We start from the raw sequence: 16,098 nt of genomic DNA on the forward strand, positions 1-16,098 counted from the left end.
GTTTGTGATCTTTTTCGCCGTTAAGTGACTGCATATCAAAGATGTGAATCCCATGAGGTACAAATCAACCTAATTCACCTTTACACCGTGAGGCTGATGGGCAATAGGAAGCAGAGAGTAACTGCTACAGCTATTTGTTTCAGACTCCTTCTAAAATACTTTTAAGTCTCAAATATTTATATGGAGAAACTATACTTGGAGAACCTCATGAGTGCAGCTCACCTTTTGCTTCTCCACACAAATACTGATCATGGGGCTAGCCATACAGAGATGATTCCATTGTTGTTCAAATATTCCAATACCTGGTCAAGATTTATAAGGATGGTTACTTACTTGATATACTAACTCTTATTCATATTTATACACGCTAATCTTAAAATATTTACTTTTATCTGCATAAAATAAACTAAGCTCACAGAATCTGAACTAAAACGTTATTTCCTATTATCTATTGAATATTAAAAATATGATCAGTACATTACGAAGTTAAAACATACATAAAAAGGCCATACCTTCTTTTGTACTTAGTTTCTCTCCCCAGCGAAGAAGCATATGTCTTAACTGACGAGCAGGAATTACTCCTCGACCACCAAAATCTGCAGCTTTGAACGCCTCTACCACTTCTCGCGGAAGGTCTTCAACACGACTGTGTGCATGCATTACATCCAAAAAATCCGCAAAGGACATCTTACCACCTATAGAAAAATAATAAGAAACAGTTTCTAAAGAATTAGCAGCAACGACTAATTTACTGTATTTTCCATTTTACAGCACACACACATATATAAAAGCTAGACATGTTAACACTAGAGCAAGTAAGTAAACATTATTGTGTTTATACTCTATATACCAAACGCAACCGGTGATAAATGCAATTGATTGATGAAAGAAGAACAGGTGGAATAATAAGAACTAAAACGGACGAGAACCTCAATATCAAGCATAGACACGACGATGTCCTCCCCAAACTCACAAAGCCAGACATCGAACCAGAGACTTTAGAATAAACAGTGCTCTACTACTGACCTATCATACCGTTCCGGTACAAAACTTATGAACACAAATGTTACTGATTTTGTAACTTTAACCAACTCGTAGCACGTAAATGCTAAATAACTTTGATTTAGTGTAGGTTGAGTAGAAATTGATTTCGTGTAGGTTTATTAGTATCTCCTTTTATTAAAACTCCATCATCTTTTCTCCTCTTTATCGTGGATTGAAGACACTTTATTCTACGAGTATATAGCAGCAATATGACCAAAAGCGGAATGATATTGTGATCTTTATAATTATTTCAAATGAGAAGATACGGAGTGAAAGAAATGCTTATTCCAAAAATTTCAATAGTCGTCATTATCAAGGGTATAAAGAACACGGAAATTACGTTTTAAACAGATAAGTTAGGATATAGGATGTCTTAAAAGTGGCGTAACTCTGGCTTCTGAATCTTACTTCTGCACCAGTGAGAATGACTAGGAAAAAAAAAAGTTACAAGGAATTGAAATTTTGACTTCTTTTTTTCAAAAAAGTTTTATTTCGAAAAACTGCCTAGATAAATATCACATTCAATTAAGTAAACTATTTTTAATAAACATAAAGAACATAATGTCATTTACGGCAATTTGACATCTGATACCGTTCTGGAGATAGAAGAAACATGAGATATCGCTATACTGCTTTAAAATGATGCATTTGTAGAAAATGTCAGAAACCATGTAAGTCCTTAGATGTGAAACTTTTTTAAAATAACGTCTTTTTGAACATGTTTAATTTTCAATCCCTTGTAACTTTTTTCCTATTTATTCGAAACGTCATATCATGATCTCAGTATTCCACATTAAGGTACTTTGGATGTATATTTCCCTGTCCATCTCATTGTCATTAGTACTGCAGTAGAGGTCTCCAAATTTGGCTATTTCTAATGCTGTAGCACCCTTAGCTTTTAACACTATTAATTACGGTATTGCAGAACTTTGATATGCAAATCTAAGATTTTAAATATGCAAATCTGACGTAGTGCTTTTTGAAAAAAAAATTACACAACTTATGTAGGCAACTATGTCAATGTGGTATCACAGAGGATGTCAAATGATTTCCTCTTGTGGCTATTTGCTTCGTACTGAATTTTATCGTTTTTTTTTTTTTTTTAATTTATCAACTTAGGACTTTTTTTTAAAAGTCTATCAAATTAAGATTGGTATATTTTATGCACTTCATTTTTATAAAACGTATGCTTCGTTTGTTAGGTTTATTCATATCAAACTATCAACGTGCATATGCAATACATGTTATCTTCCTTCCCAGTGCTTCTTTTCCTTATCAGCGTGGGTAACTTCCTGTCTACTCACATACAGATAATGCACCCTTTAAGCTGCAAATTCTAATTTATAGACCAAACTTCTTGTTCCTTCCTGCTGTTTCTGTTTTCCATAATGCAATGAACTAAAGCCGAGTGTTAGTTCTAAGTCGTGTATAATTTAATTTAGGAATTTTAGAAAGTAATTACGCAATGATGGTTACTTAATGGAATGGAAAGAGTACAGAACTTTGAGAATAAGCTAATTGAGGGCAAAAAAAAAGTTTCGGTTTCTACAAAAAACAAAACCGATTTTTGAACTTTCAAAACAGCTGTTTTCCGAAAACCGGTTTGTTTTTTTTTTAATCAAAAAGAGGTTAGGTTCTCTACCAAAAACCGGTTTCGGCGAAACACCAAACCGATTTTGAAAAAAAAAAAAAAAAAAAACAAGGTCGATTTTCCTACAAATCGTCTTTTGGCTTCCATAAAAACCAGTTTTGCCCGTCCCTACAATACACTCGACAAAAATATTAGTTAAAATATTCAACAAAGGCCAAGGACGTTTGTTCATGTCACAGATAATAATTCTGATGGAACTAATGAACACATTTGTCGGATTATCAAAAGAGAGCATTTACAACAGCCCTGAAAAAAAAATCTATATGTTCGGTTGTCATTGTCTTCTTTACAGTTCCTTGTGTACTTTTGACACAAGCTATAACTCACTGCTTCGAAGGAAACCCATTTCATGTGCACTAAGATTAGGAGCCTACCCTTTCTGAATTTTTACGAGGTGAATTAACAATAATACATGTAGTGTCATATTGATACGGTATGACATCAAAAATCATTAAAGTTTTTGATTTTATGATATTATTCCGATTTGCTGTGTGGTGAATCTTTGCAAATACGAACAAGCGGAATCATTAACGTTAATAAATAATACTCGCTGGATTTTTTCAGAGAAATTAATGATATATTGTAAAATAATGTTGAAACTCACACGACTGCGATCCACGAAATACTCTAGTTTCACGTGAACACATCAAGGAAAGTTTCTAATTGGATTGTTGCCAAATTGTTTGTTTTTTCGTTCCGAAAAAAAAAGACGTGAAAGAATGTTAATATATGTAGTAGGGGAAATGTATTTAAGATCACCCTATGTATGTAACCTAATTCGAATGAAATTCACATATACAATACGTATCTTGTAAAGGGCACGCTCATAGTAGTTTATAGGTCATCGAACAATTTGACAACTGTAGTTACGTATGGATCACAGTTTTCTCTGCAATATTACGACCACACCAAAAAAGAAATATGACGATCTATTGCAGAATTAAATGACTTTGATCGTGGTCGTACGGTGAATCTGCGAAGTCGGGTGGTCATTCTACAGAATTCCAACTAGTGTTGGTCGTGATACATTGACAGTGTACAGAATAGGAAGCAAAGAATTTTCACAGAAGACGTGTTCCCAGTGCAGCCGCGACGAACTGGAAAGCGTCTGGATGACAGAAGGTTTGTTAAGGCCTTCTGATAGAATAACAAGAACCGTTAGGCATCATTAAATATCTGTACGATCCACTACCAGCCGGAAGAGCTGCTTGTATGGTTACTTGAGTGATTACACGTACCATTAAGGTGAGAACCAGTGTTTCTTTCACGCATAGTTCCACACTTTTCTCATCCCACTCCACCCCAACCCCCCGAGCAAAGATGTATTAAATTGAGATTACATGCGACTCTTGTAAACATCAGGGTTTTTAGTGAATAATGTCTCAGTGCAGCCCCTCATATTTTAGCTCCCCCCCCCCCCGCATATCTTTCCCGAAAGAAAGCCTGACTAGTACTCAGCGTCGGACTGACCTGCCGGCCCGCGGGCCTGTGCGCCCCCCTCAGTGAATGGTTTACGTTCCCTACCAGCAACAACTGTTGGGTCGAAGATAGTGAAGTGCCACTTGATCGTTCTGCTGAACATTGAATCCGAATCCACAGAGATAAAGTAACCTATATCTGTGATTGTATAATATTCAAGTATTTAATTTGGATTTCAGGCCCAAATTTGACCTTGGAAACAGAGAAGCTACAAAAAGAAATTGGCTGAGCTATACGAAGAACCAAAAGTTATGTACCTATATGTCTCGTATTGAGTGATGGATCATCTGTGTTTGCCAAGCTTCGAAAGATTTAGGCATATTAGCCAGACAGTTGGCGAACACGAGAAGTCAAACATACAGTACATTTAGAATCAATGAAAATATATATTTCTTACAAACACGATCATACAATTGACCACATGTTATTTGAAAAGCAAATTGAGGAGCAAAGGCAGGAAGTTTCGGAAAGAAGGAAAGTGGTTTCATTTGTAATTAATGTGATTAAATTAATAGGAAAACAATGCCTTGCTTCCCGAGGGAAAGAAGAGGATGCATACAGTTTAGATATATCGATATGTCAACCATGGGAAATTTCAAGAAATCATTATTCTTCTTAGTTACTACGATCATACTTTGAGCAATCATCTGAAAAAAGTTATTGGACAAAGCAAATCTTTTCATGAATCTAGAATAAAAGAGGATGGGAAAGGAAGTGGAAGGGAAAAATAAATAACATTTTTTAAGCAAGAGTACAATAGAAAAACAATTATCTGTATTATTAAAAAATATCCAAATGAAGAGAAATATACATAAGAGAACATGAACTTAACCGATTTACCACAAACTGCACAAAATTTGCCCTAGTTATTCTTAAACAAAAAAATCTAAAAGCTCCGATTTTTGCTGGTAGTATTAATGTTTCAAAAGTAAGCATACCTTTTCTAATATATATCGTTGAATGTAAAATTTATCAAGACACTGTTATGTTTAACTTACTTTTTTTTCTTATCTTAAATAAATAAATTAGCTGAAATGGAGATGATTAATGACATATTTCTGAAATAAGAACAATAACATTATCGCGGTTTCGACCAAAAATTGGAATTTTCTATTTTCAGTCCCTAGTAAATTGTCCTTATTCAGGATTGTATGTATATGTGTATGTATATGGAGGAAAGAGGGAGGGCGGAGTAGTAAAATTTATAGTTAAAAAAATCGCGCAATCGTTTAAAATCCGTAATTAAAAATTTACTTCCAATTCGCTAAACAATGTGACAGCTACGTCTATAAGGTGACTAGTTCTGTTTCCGTAAGTAATAATATTGTTGAAAATTTGGAGCGTAAACGGAAATAAAGCAAGGATCGAAATTACGAAAAAAAATCATAGGAAGGAAGAAGAAAAATCTTCGGTCGTTGATAAAAAGTAACGAAAAGGACTTTATAGAACATATTCTTCATGGGGTGCGAAATATGGGTATGGAGAAAATTAGCTGAGTGGAGAGAAAAACACAATAAAAAAAATGCACTTAAAAAAGTTAAGAAGAATCAAAGAAAAAAAAGGGTTTGAAACTTAAGAAGAAATTACTTTTTCAAGGGTGTGATAGTAGAAATCTTAGAAGATACAAGGATGACGTCTCGAAGACCGCAACTAATCTCTGGGGAAAGGGGAGGACGATATATATATATATATATATATATATATATATATATATATATATATATATATATATATATATATATATATATATAAATGACCGAAAATGACCAATATTAGTGTCGAACCCATAGTTTTCGTGGTCGCTGAAACGAACAGTAGTCGATGCCGCAATATGAAACGTATTCTCCTCGTGCGAAGAGCGGCATTCTGCTAGTGATATATTAAAGACGACTTTTTTGTGTATGAAAACGAAGCTATTCAGGGAGAACCGGTAGTACACGGAAGTTTTCAATTTACGACCTGCTACTGACGGCAGAATACTTCTGTATTAATATATAAAAGAACATGCATGTGCGTTTGTTACCAGACCTTAACATGGAAAGCAGTCACCCAGAGCCACCAAATTATGTATACAGATAGATTTTTACCTGGTCTAATCGCGTACGAAACCATTTTGTCTTCAATTTTCGACTAAGAAGATTTTGGATGCCACACATTCTGGAGATTTACAACGTATAGATTATATCAAGAACTTCTCAGGTTAGAAAATCCGCACTACTTTAATGTGTTGCGAGTTGCATAGTGTTCAGTCAATGCGAAGACCAGCACTTCTGCTATTAAGATATACAGGAGACAAGTATGTACAGTCAGAAACAATATTAAGTATAGTTTGGAGGTATAAGAAATGATAGCTCCAACCTATACTTAATATTGTTTCTGAATGTACAACGTACAGATTTAACGGTGTTGAGTATCTACGTCAATTTTTTTAGCCCATTCATTTACATGGAAAATTATTTTTCTTTCACATAAATTGGAATTTTAAATGTGACTTTACTGATTTCTTCTTCAAGCTTCGTTAAATGTCTCTTACTGTTTCAAAACGAAATTGCATTATTCATAAATTATGTAAAACATATTAAAATTATATATCAATATTAATATTACACAACATACACGAGGTGCGTTCGGAAAGTAACCTCTGATTGGTCACTGTGAGTGAAGTAGTGGGAGCGGCGCTACCATCTTTGCACACAGACGTGCGCGGTAGATCAGTCTGCATCCAGCCGTGGTAGAATGAAGGTTGTCTGATCACTAGTTCCACTTTTGTAGTGGCTCAAAATGTGTGCTGCAATAGAAAACCTCGCCCAGTGCGAAGTGCAAGCTGATACACGTTTTCTTACGGCAAAACAATATCCGGCAGCAGTTGTTCATCGGGAACTTTGTGCCGTGTATGGACCAAGTGTGATGAGTGAAGGAGGTATTCGTCAATGGGTTCATTCACTTAAAAGTGGACAAACAAACATTCGCGACGAAGAGAGGAGTGGCAGGCCATCAGTGGTCACTGATGAACTCGTTGAGAAAATTTATGGACAAATTCGTGAAAATCGACGTCTCATAATCTCAAGAGTTTTCTGACGAATTTCCAGAAATTTCCAGGACTGTGTTATATGACGTAATAACACAGAGGTTAGGCTAACTCAAGGCAAAGGCGGGAGCTGAAAGATGCGTTCAGAAACTGGCTCAAGGCACAGGCGGGAGATTTTTATGCTGATGGAATTTCTAAACTAGTGCTGAGATATTGTAAGTGCTTGAATATTTATGGAAGCTATGTTGAAAAATAGAGCAAAGAAGTGTTTTTCAGATGTATATAATAAATTATTCTTATTTACTTTGGTGTTTCTTTTTTAACCAATCGGATGTTACTTTCCGAATGGTCCTCGTATAAAACATATTAACGTTATAGAACAAAATTTAAATTTCTCGAAGTAAAGGAGATTTAAAGAGATTTGAACAAGAAATCAATAAAATCAAATAACACAGAAAGATAACTTCTCATATAAATCAACGAGTTGAAAAACAAAAAATGGCGCAGGTATTCAACAACAATAAATACGTCATAATCTCCAAATATGAATTTCCCTCCTTCTTTACAACTATAATTTCTATGGTCTTTCGAAATTTTTATTTTAAATAAGAAGGAAGTTTTCTTAAACAAGGAAAATGCATTAAAAAGCATCGAACTACACAGGTTATCCTAACCTTGGCAATGTTAAACAGATGTCATTTATTACGCAACAGAAAAAAGAAAGAAAGAAAGAAAACGGAAGCTTTGCTCTCTTAAACACCATATAACGAAATTCGTATCTGTGAGGTCAAAATGTCATTTTATTATCAGATCAGAGTAAGTTAGGAAGGTCTTGTTGAACAACTGGTGAACAAAATAACACAATTTTAATTAATGTTATAAATAAAACAAGAGATATATATATATATACATTTTTTTTTTTTTCTAATCAGCGAATGCAATTTCCAACATGGTTTCATTTCTTAGAAAACTCCATTGACTGCACTTGGCCAAGAAATGACTCACTCACAAATCAATTCTAATTAAGTATAATACTGAATATGATTAAGAGCTGTAATGGTAATCTGCTAATTTTAATGCATTTTTCTCAAAAGATTCTTAGAAAATTTAAAAGGATATCTAGTAGGTCGCAAAAAGACACAAAACAAAATATGGATCATGCAAGTTAACTTAGTGGCAACAGGTCATTCACTGTTGTGGTCACGTGGTTAAAATGGTCACAACCACTACATCTTTCGTCCTATTTTACGAAAAGGAATAAACAATAAAAAGACGGACCACTGCACAAGTTTCTCGCTCCTATTCTTACTGTATTACGTATTGGAGGACTGTTAATCAAAGTGTCTATTGGAGTTGACTTGGATACTTCCAGTATCTGCTAAAAAAAAAATCCAGTATATCACGGTGAACTGAAGGAAAAAGTGAGTCTCACATACGACTATATGCTGTGATATTTAACAGCCTGTATAAATATGCTGAGAAACCAAAGCCATCTTCAATATTCTAACAGAAAGAATGAACAGAAACTAGTGGGTTAAAATCGAAGAAAGAAAGAAAACAAAAACGGTGTTTTCTGGACGTTATCTCTCCCAGAATATCTGTCGTAATCCACGCTCACCTTTTTTGTATTGGCCTCGACTCACCCCTCACAGTCAACCCTTTCCTCAGCTGGTTCACCATATTACATATATCCAGACTTTTTCTTTTTGTACATTTGTATTACATATGGTACAGAAAACAGTCAACTAGGAGAACAATTAATTACAATTATCAAAAAGTAACATGTTTAATGTTAATGTTTACACATTTAGAACAAACAGAAATGATTGATGGCAAAATTATTTAAAGTCTTATAAAAACTATCTCGAACTAGCTAGCTTCTAGTAGTTGGCCAGTTAGCTTTATCACCATCTACACCCAGATAATAGATATGAAAGATATCTTGAAAGACATGAAAGAGATCTTGAAAGATATGAAAGGGATTTTTAAAATTTTACCATTATTACACAACAATGTCCAGTACTTTCAGTATTTTTAATATTGATACATATCCATAAAGCTTTATACTTAAAATTGTGTGCTGATGCTTTCAATTTCAAACGGAGGCTTGGCGCTCACCTCTCATGCGAGGAGTTTATCGTTCGATCTTAGACCGTATGAGTTTGTGATGGACAATATCATGTTCATGGATTTTCTCGGGATTCTCCCGTTCCCTTCCACATTCTCATTCTACCAATTTAGCTTAAAGGGGATAATCGTGGATGTTAAAAAAATTCATTTCATTTTTATTTATTTTCGAATGTCGTGAATATTCATACTTTTTTTTTTTTTTTTGTTCATGTACATGCATGTACACTAAAATTTGCGCGTATAGTGTAGCTCAAGATTTTTCTTTTTTTTCCACTTTTAAACGTTTTTTCTCCCGCCTTTGGCGAAAGTTGACTAATTAGTAAGTGGAGATGACAGAAAGCATTTCTTGTATGATGTTTCCACGAAAAAATACCAAATAATTAAAAATTATAAGAAAAAAAAAAATTAAGTTTGATTGAGTGTATCCTAGCAATCATGCTTTCGAGGGATTTTTGAAGCAAGGGAGGGAAAGAAACTGTTAAAATGACTTAACATTCATTAAAAGGATCTGAATGTAGATATGAAGTTGAACTAGAATATTGCTTTTTTAAATTTTAAAATTAGTTGCTATATTGTTTGCCAACATTTTTTTTTTTTTTTTAAAGTAAATATGATAAATTTATTTACAAACAAAGTTTAGTTTTACAGTAGGAAAAATAAAAAAATGTGAAATTAAATTGCCTTCATGTGAAGGAAAATGAAATTTTCTTGATATAAATATCAAAGATAAAATTGATACCTTCAAATCTTGATATTTAAAAATGCAAAATAATTGTTACTATACTTTTTTTTCTTCTGGCCCTATAATCACTTTATTCTGCACACATTGTTTCCAGAAATCTAAAGTCATTAAATACACAATAATATATTTTTTTTCTCGAGAGTTTGGTGAGAGGAGAGTGATTACAAAAGGAAAATTTCGTCCAAAGCTTTTCCCGGAGGGAGAGTTCCTAGCATCGCTGCTACGTTCCCTCTTTGCACAGCCATACTTATCCTTTGTATAAGGTAGGATGAAGCTCGGGTGTCTCCTGTGTTAATAGCTATACGGTGTCCAACTTCATTAATGAAGTTTAGACCTTCCTGACCCCAGGACCCACAAGTTTCAATGGCTATGGTGACGAAGTGGTATTTGTCCAACAGGTTGCTATACTTTCGTCTCTTTTCATATTCTCTGCGAGTTGCAACCGTCCCAGCTTTTGTCGAAGATGAAGGAAGATTAGAGGGGGCTAGGGTATCGGTACAAGTGAAATCCCATATTAAAGCCTTCCCTCGTTTCCAAGGCACCAAAGTCATTCCATCAGGTCTCTTGCCATCAGAGCGACTACACCCCATTGGCTCTCTCACGGAAGGCGTTCCAGAGGATATGAGGGCTCTCATAATGAGATCGTTAACAGTGGAGTGTCGAGAGTATCTGCCAGCACTGTGAACACATGATAGGCCATGTATACCTTTCTTACTCACTAAACTTCCGCAAGCAGGGCACTGGTGTTGTTCACAGACATCTGCTCCCAAACGTAACGCACAAGCGATTCGAAAACTTTCGTCGGGAAGATGCAGCCCTAGGGAAGAAGATGGGATAGCTTGTAACCAGGCACCTGCTTCAGGGGAAGAAGTGGCAAGAAAGACGTGCCTTATCTTCAGGATTGGTGGAGGACTGAAGAATAGAAGATAATCTGGAGTCTATAAGAGGAGCGTCCCATGAAGTTTGAAAACTTCTCTTATCAAAATCAGGTAGATCGAGTCCGCCGCACGATATCCACTGGGAGATACAATCATTTATCTCAGCTTCTGAATCCTGATGAATATCCTTGCGAAGAAGAGAAGTGATCAAAGGCATAGAGCTATACATGGATGAAAGGAAAGATGGAGTAGCCAAGTCAAGGGCTCGCCGAATTCCTAGACCTCCGTGATCCACAGGGAGAGATGCTTGTAGCCATGAGTTTAGTTTTTTTATAACCAAAATTCCGTACAGAAATATAGGAAAAAATAAAGAAACCCTTTTTCTCTAGATTCGAATATGTACTAGACGAGCATATTAATGCATAGTAAAAGAAAACAAATTTTCGCATCAAAGTCTAATGGTGTGTGAATAGAGCGACTGCCTGTGAACAGAAAAAAGGTAGAAAGCAATTTTATTCCAGTTCAAATCTCAATCGCTTCTTTATTATTTTTATTTTACTATATAGTAGTAAAATATGTAAAAGTTATTAATATTAATGAAGACTGAGACTACAATATAATAAATAAACTTTTTTCCTTAAATGTGACAAATTTATTTATGAGACACACTTATACATTGATCTTTTTCTTTTTCTTTCTTTCTTTACATGACATTACGTTCAAAGAACAGGATATGTAAGTTGAAGCATATTATCAAAAATGCTGATTTACAGAATGTATCGTGACGTACGCCACAGTGGATTCTTAGACTGAAATTTGTATTGCATATTTTGCTGAATATATTAGGCTACCCAATTATCTCATACCTGAGTAGTTAGCTATGTTATTTCTATTTCATCGAAAACTAGTTAAAGGGAATCTATACTCAGAAATAGAATATTCCCATCTGTCTCTGTATTTTGCAGTCTGAATTACTGGTGTTTCCAGTTTCATGGATCGTTATGTTGATTTATCGAACAAACATTTCACTTAGACGATTTGTTTTTTCTTTTCACAAAATTTCTGAACTAAAGATACAGCCTTTTGATTGAGTGTCATCCATCATTAGCTTTTAAACATTACATATTAATCTTTTTTCCTTCCCATTCAAAGCAGTTTATGTAAGATCGCAGCTGACAAAATACAATTAAGAAACACATTAAAATACAAAATACAAAATTAATTGAGCCTCCTAGAGTTGATGCCCCTAACAATGTTTGACAAATGATATAAATTTTGCAATTCCTTGTTATGAAGTCTCCCTGTTCTCCATTCCCGTTTCTCTTGGGTCCGAATATTCGTCTCAGGATTTTATTATTGAGTTCTTATCATATGTAGCGATATTTAAATAAGTTTTAAAAAATCGAAGTCAATATATAAAAGTGTGTACTTATAGAGAATTAAAAAAAAAAAAAAAAAAAACGTAAAATAGACACAGACAGTTTAAACTACTTCGGGTCTGGAGTCAATTTTATACTGCTCCTTAAGTGACGAATCTTGGATTCAAGCATCCTTACCTGTGAGATTAGGGGGTCTTGGTATTCGACGATCCGTGGCTATGGCGATTCCTTCCTTTTTAGCGTTTTAACACGGATCTCTTCGTTTAGTCGAGGCTTTCCTTCCGCAAGGTTACCACCTAGACCCAGATGGCATAGCTCAAGAAGGCTCTACCAAATGGAAAAATTTAACAGATACAGATCTTCCAGAAATTAACAAAAGAGGTTCTCAGGCATCTTGGTATACACCAATTGCAGCGCATTTTCATGAACTTACAGTCAGTTATTACTTCAAAGGATAAAGCCAGGATTCTTGCTGCTTCATCTCTACATGCTGGAGCAAGGTTGAATGCAATACCCTCCCCACCATTAGGTCTTCATATGACTAATGAAACATTTCGAATTGCTGTCGTCTTAAAATTAGGTTCAGCTATTTGTGAGCCACATCGCTGTCCAGCTTGCAGGGATCAGGTTAACCAACGTGGCCCGCATGGCCTTTCATGCATGAAGATCATGGGTAGACACACTAGACACTTCTCTGTGAATGATATCATTTTACGAGCCCTTACCACAGCTGGAATTCCTTCCATACGTGAATCTGCAGGATGTTGTCGTTCAGATGGTAAACGACCTGATAGCATGACATTAGTTCCTTGGTTGAGAGGCAAATCACTAGTATGGGATTTTACGTGTTCAGATACATTTGCCCATTCAAGTCTCCCTTTAGCTGTTATGAATGCTGGAGCTGTTGCTAGTCGTAGAGAGGTAGAAAAGCAAAGGAAATATAACAACCTTCTTGATAAATTTATTTTGCTCCAATTGCCATCGAGACTAGTCGTTCTTGGGGATCTACAAGCCTTGATTTTATTAGAGAAGTAGGTAGACGCATTTCTATCATTACTGGAGATGTTCGTTCAACATCTTTCCTAATTCAACGCATATCTATTGCTATCCAACGTGGCAACGTGTCGTCGGTTCTTGGCACCTTACCACATGGAAAGGAACTAGATGAGGTGTTTCTTCTCTAACAGAAAAGGACAACACTGAACATTTATATAACTGGACGGCATACTATACAAATAAGTTCTATATGGTAATTAGAAAGTAAATGATTGTAACATAGTGAAACACGTATGTTTGTGTGGGGGAGATTATATATTATATATGAGAAAAGATTATATATGGGACCGAAGACGGTTAATTTAATGGAAATTTACTGTTCTATTGTCTGATTGAACAATTTTTATACCGCAATAATTGTAATAACAATTATTTTGAAACAATGTTGTGCCAATTATGTGGAACTTCCAGGTAATTTTTGATTCGACACAGACATTATGCATTTATATCTTTGATAAATCATCACTACATAGACCAAAATTTAAACGCAATGGTAGAGAGATTTTCCATTTTCAATCGTTTTCAAAATTACTTATGACGCCTCTCTTCTGGGAACTCATGTTTAGGTTACTAAGTTTATAAGTAATCATCGTTTTACATTGAGCATATAGACAGTATTTTTCCTTTTAGCCCGAAACACAATATATACCCCTAAATTTTATATTTCACACAGAACATTGATTACGGAACTAATAATTAACTGAAAGCGTATATATAAAATAGCTATTCACTCCTATTGCGAGATCTACTTCTAATATTTGGGCTGCCGATCGTAACATTTAAGCAATTAATGAATTTAAACTTCTTTCTTCGTGTAAAGTACATAAAAAACTAAAACCATGTTGTTTTGAGGAACAAGCCTGCCGAATAATATTAAATCTCTAGCTACAAACGCCGCAGGCAACTTTTCGTAGCACGAAGTTCCCTACATTACTATAAGACAATGTGTTCAATTTCTTTATAAACGTTAAGGTATTTGCTTGTGTGTGTCTCTGCTTCACACATAGACAGACAGAAAAGGAGGATATTGGAGAAGAAAATACTCCTTGGATATTGAAGAAAAATGTAACAACTTGTTAAAATAAGTTCTCGTAAATAACAAGTAGAACGGGACTCATTTCATTGTGTACTTGAAGCTTGCAGTTGTGAGTAGTGCTGTAGCTAGTAGACGCGTGGTGTTGTCAAACAGTCGTGCAAGATGGCATCAAAACAACTACAGACACGTAAACAAGTGATTTACAAATATGAAGAAAATCCTGAACGGTCATATGCATCCATAGCAAAAGAACTTAAATTGAATACGAAAACCGTAAGGGACATTATTATCCGTTTCAAGGATACATTAACGAGTGACAGGAAGAAAGGGAGTGGAAGGAAAGCTGGTGTAAGTGACAGTGCATTAGTGCGAAAAATTGGGAGTGCATATCGAAGAAATCCAGCCACGTCTGTACGCAGAATGGCTGAAAGGTATAATACAACAAAGTCAACTGTGCAGACGATTAAAAAACAGCAAGGTTTAAAGCAGTGTTGGGAAGTAACGTAACGCAAGTAACGCGTTACTTGTAACGCGTTACTTTTTAAGTAACGTTTCCTAGTAACGCGTTACATTTTTTCCAAAGTAACTGTAACGGTAACGCGTTACAAATTTTTAAGTAACGTACCTAGTTTGCGTTACTTTTTTCGCGTTACATTTCGGATGAGTAACTACAATATATGTACTTTTTTCGGAAACAAATGTTTCTTTCCTGTAAGTGAATTTCTCAGAATGAAACAATCGAGCATTAACTATGTATGTAAGTGACCGACAGTCACAGATAGAGAGAGAAACACATAAGTTCGTAGTGCCACTTGCTGTTTTTTGAAGATGAGGACAGCCTTAGGGAAATCACGTGTACTGATTGCAAGTACCTGGAAGATTTTGTAGATTTTGACAGCTTCAAATCAATACATTCAGTGAGTGAACTAGGAGTGCAATGATACCGGTAGTCTATTTCACTTTGATTGGTGTTGTTTTTATAAAGATGGAGAAAGAAACTATTTTACCGTTCGAACATTTGAAAGAATACTTTTTTCTTAAGAGCTGAGGATGATGATGGACAGAATTTAAAAGTAAAGTGTCTGAAGTGCCCCGACGGAAAATATTTATCAACAACTAGGGTGGCATAATTAACGATTTACAGTAAGGGATTAATATGAATAAACTGTGTTTTGATGAGCAGGCCTACTTTATTACTAGAAAATAGTTTGCTGATGGTATATAATATTGGAGCTCTTTCAGATCAGTTTGCTTATCCTAGAGTCCCGTTGATTATAGAGTAGTGTAATGTTTCTCTATATTCTTTATTTTTAATTTTACATAACAACATTGTTATTATTATATAATTAGTTTAGCAGAATAATACCCAAGCAACCATTTTTTCTAACGCATAGGGATGAACACGAGTCAAGCTAAAACTCGACTCGACTCGAATTCAAGTCGAGTTTTGAGTCAAGTCAAAGGTAATATCCTCGAGTCGAGTTCCAAGCCGATTCAGTTTTTCGCGTCGAGTTTCGAGTCCAGTCGAGTTTGATAAATGGCTCGTTCGTTTTAAGTCGTCTTGAAATCATGGCCTGATTACACTGGAAAACGAAAGCCATGAAATACTTTTAGTGTTGCTCACGAGAGGGGACACTGCTCGCATCTCGTCTCGTCTCGATAACGGGACCACAAG

The 16,098-nt window shown here is 35.1% G+C and overlaps 1 protein-coding gene across 2 annotated transcripts in view; it reads right to left on the reverse strand.

Moving 5' to 3' along the window:
- Positions 1–16,098, reverse strand: part of LOC145668242 (calmodulin-like protein 4) — a 41,268-nt gene that overhangs the window by 10,293 nt on the left and 14,877 nt on the right. For both annotated transcript variants that reach the window (XM_081735915.1, XM_081735914.1), the window contains exon 4: positions 513–695. In XM_081735915.1, coding sequence (XP_081592041.1) covers positions 513–695 — 183 coding nt within the window. The remainder of the gene's footprint in view (positions 1–512; positions 696–16,098) is intronic.

The sequence above is a fragment of the Thermobia domestica genome, chromosome 13 (genome assembly GCF_964235325.1).
Source record: "Thermobia domestica chromosome 13, izTheDome1.hap1.1, whole genome shotgun sequence".
Classification (NCBI taxonomy): Eukaryota; Metazoa; Arthropoda; class Insecta; order Zygentoma; family Lepismatidae; genus Thermobia; species Thermobia domestica.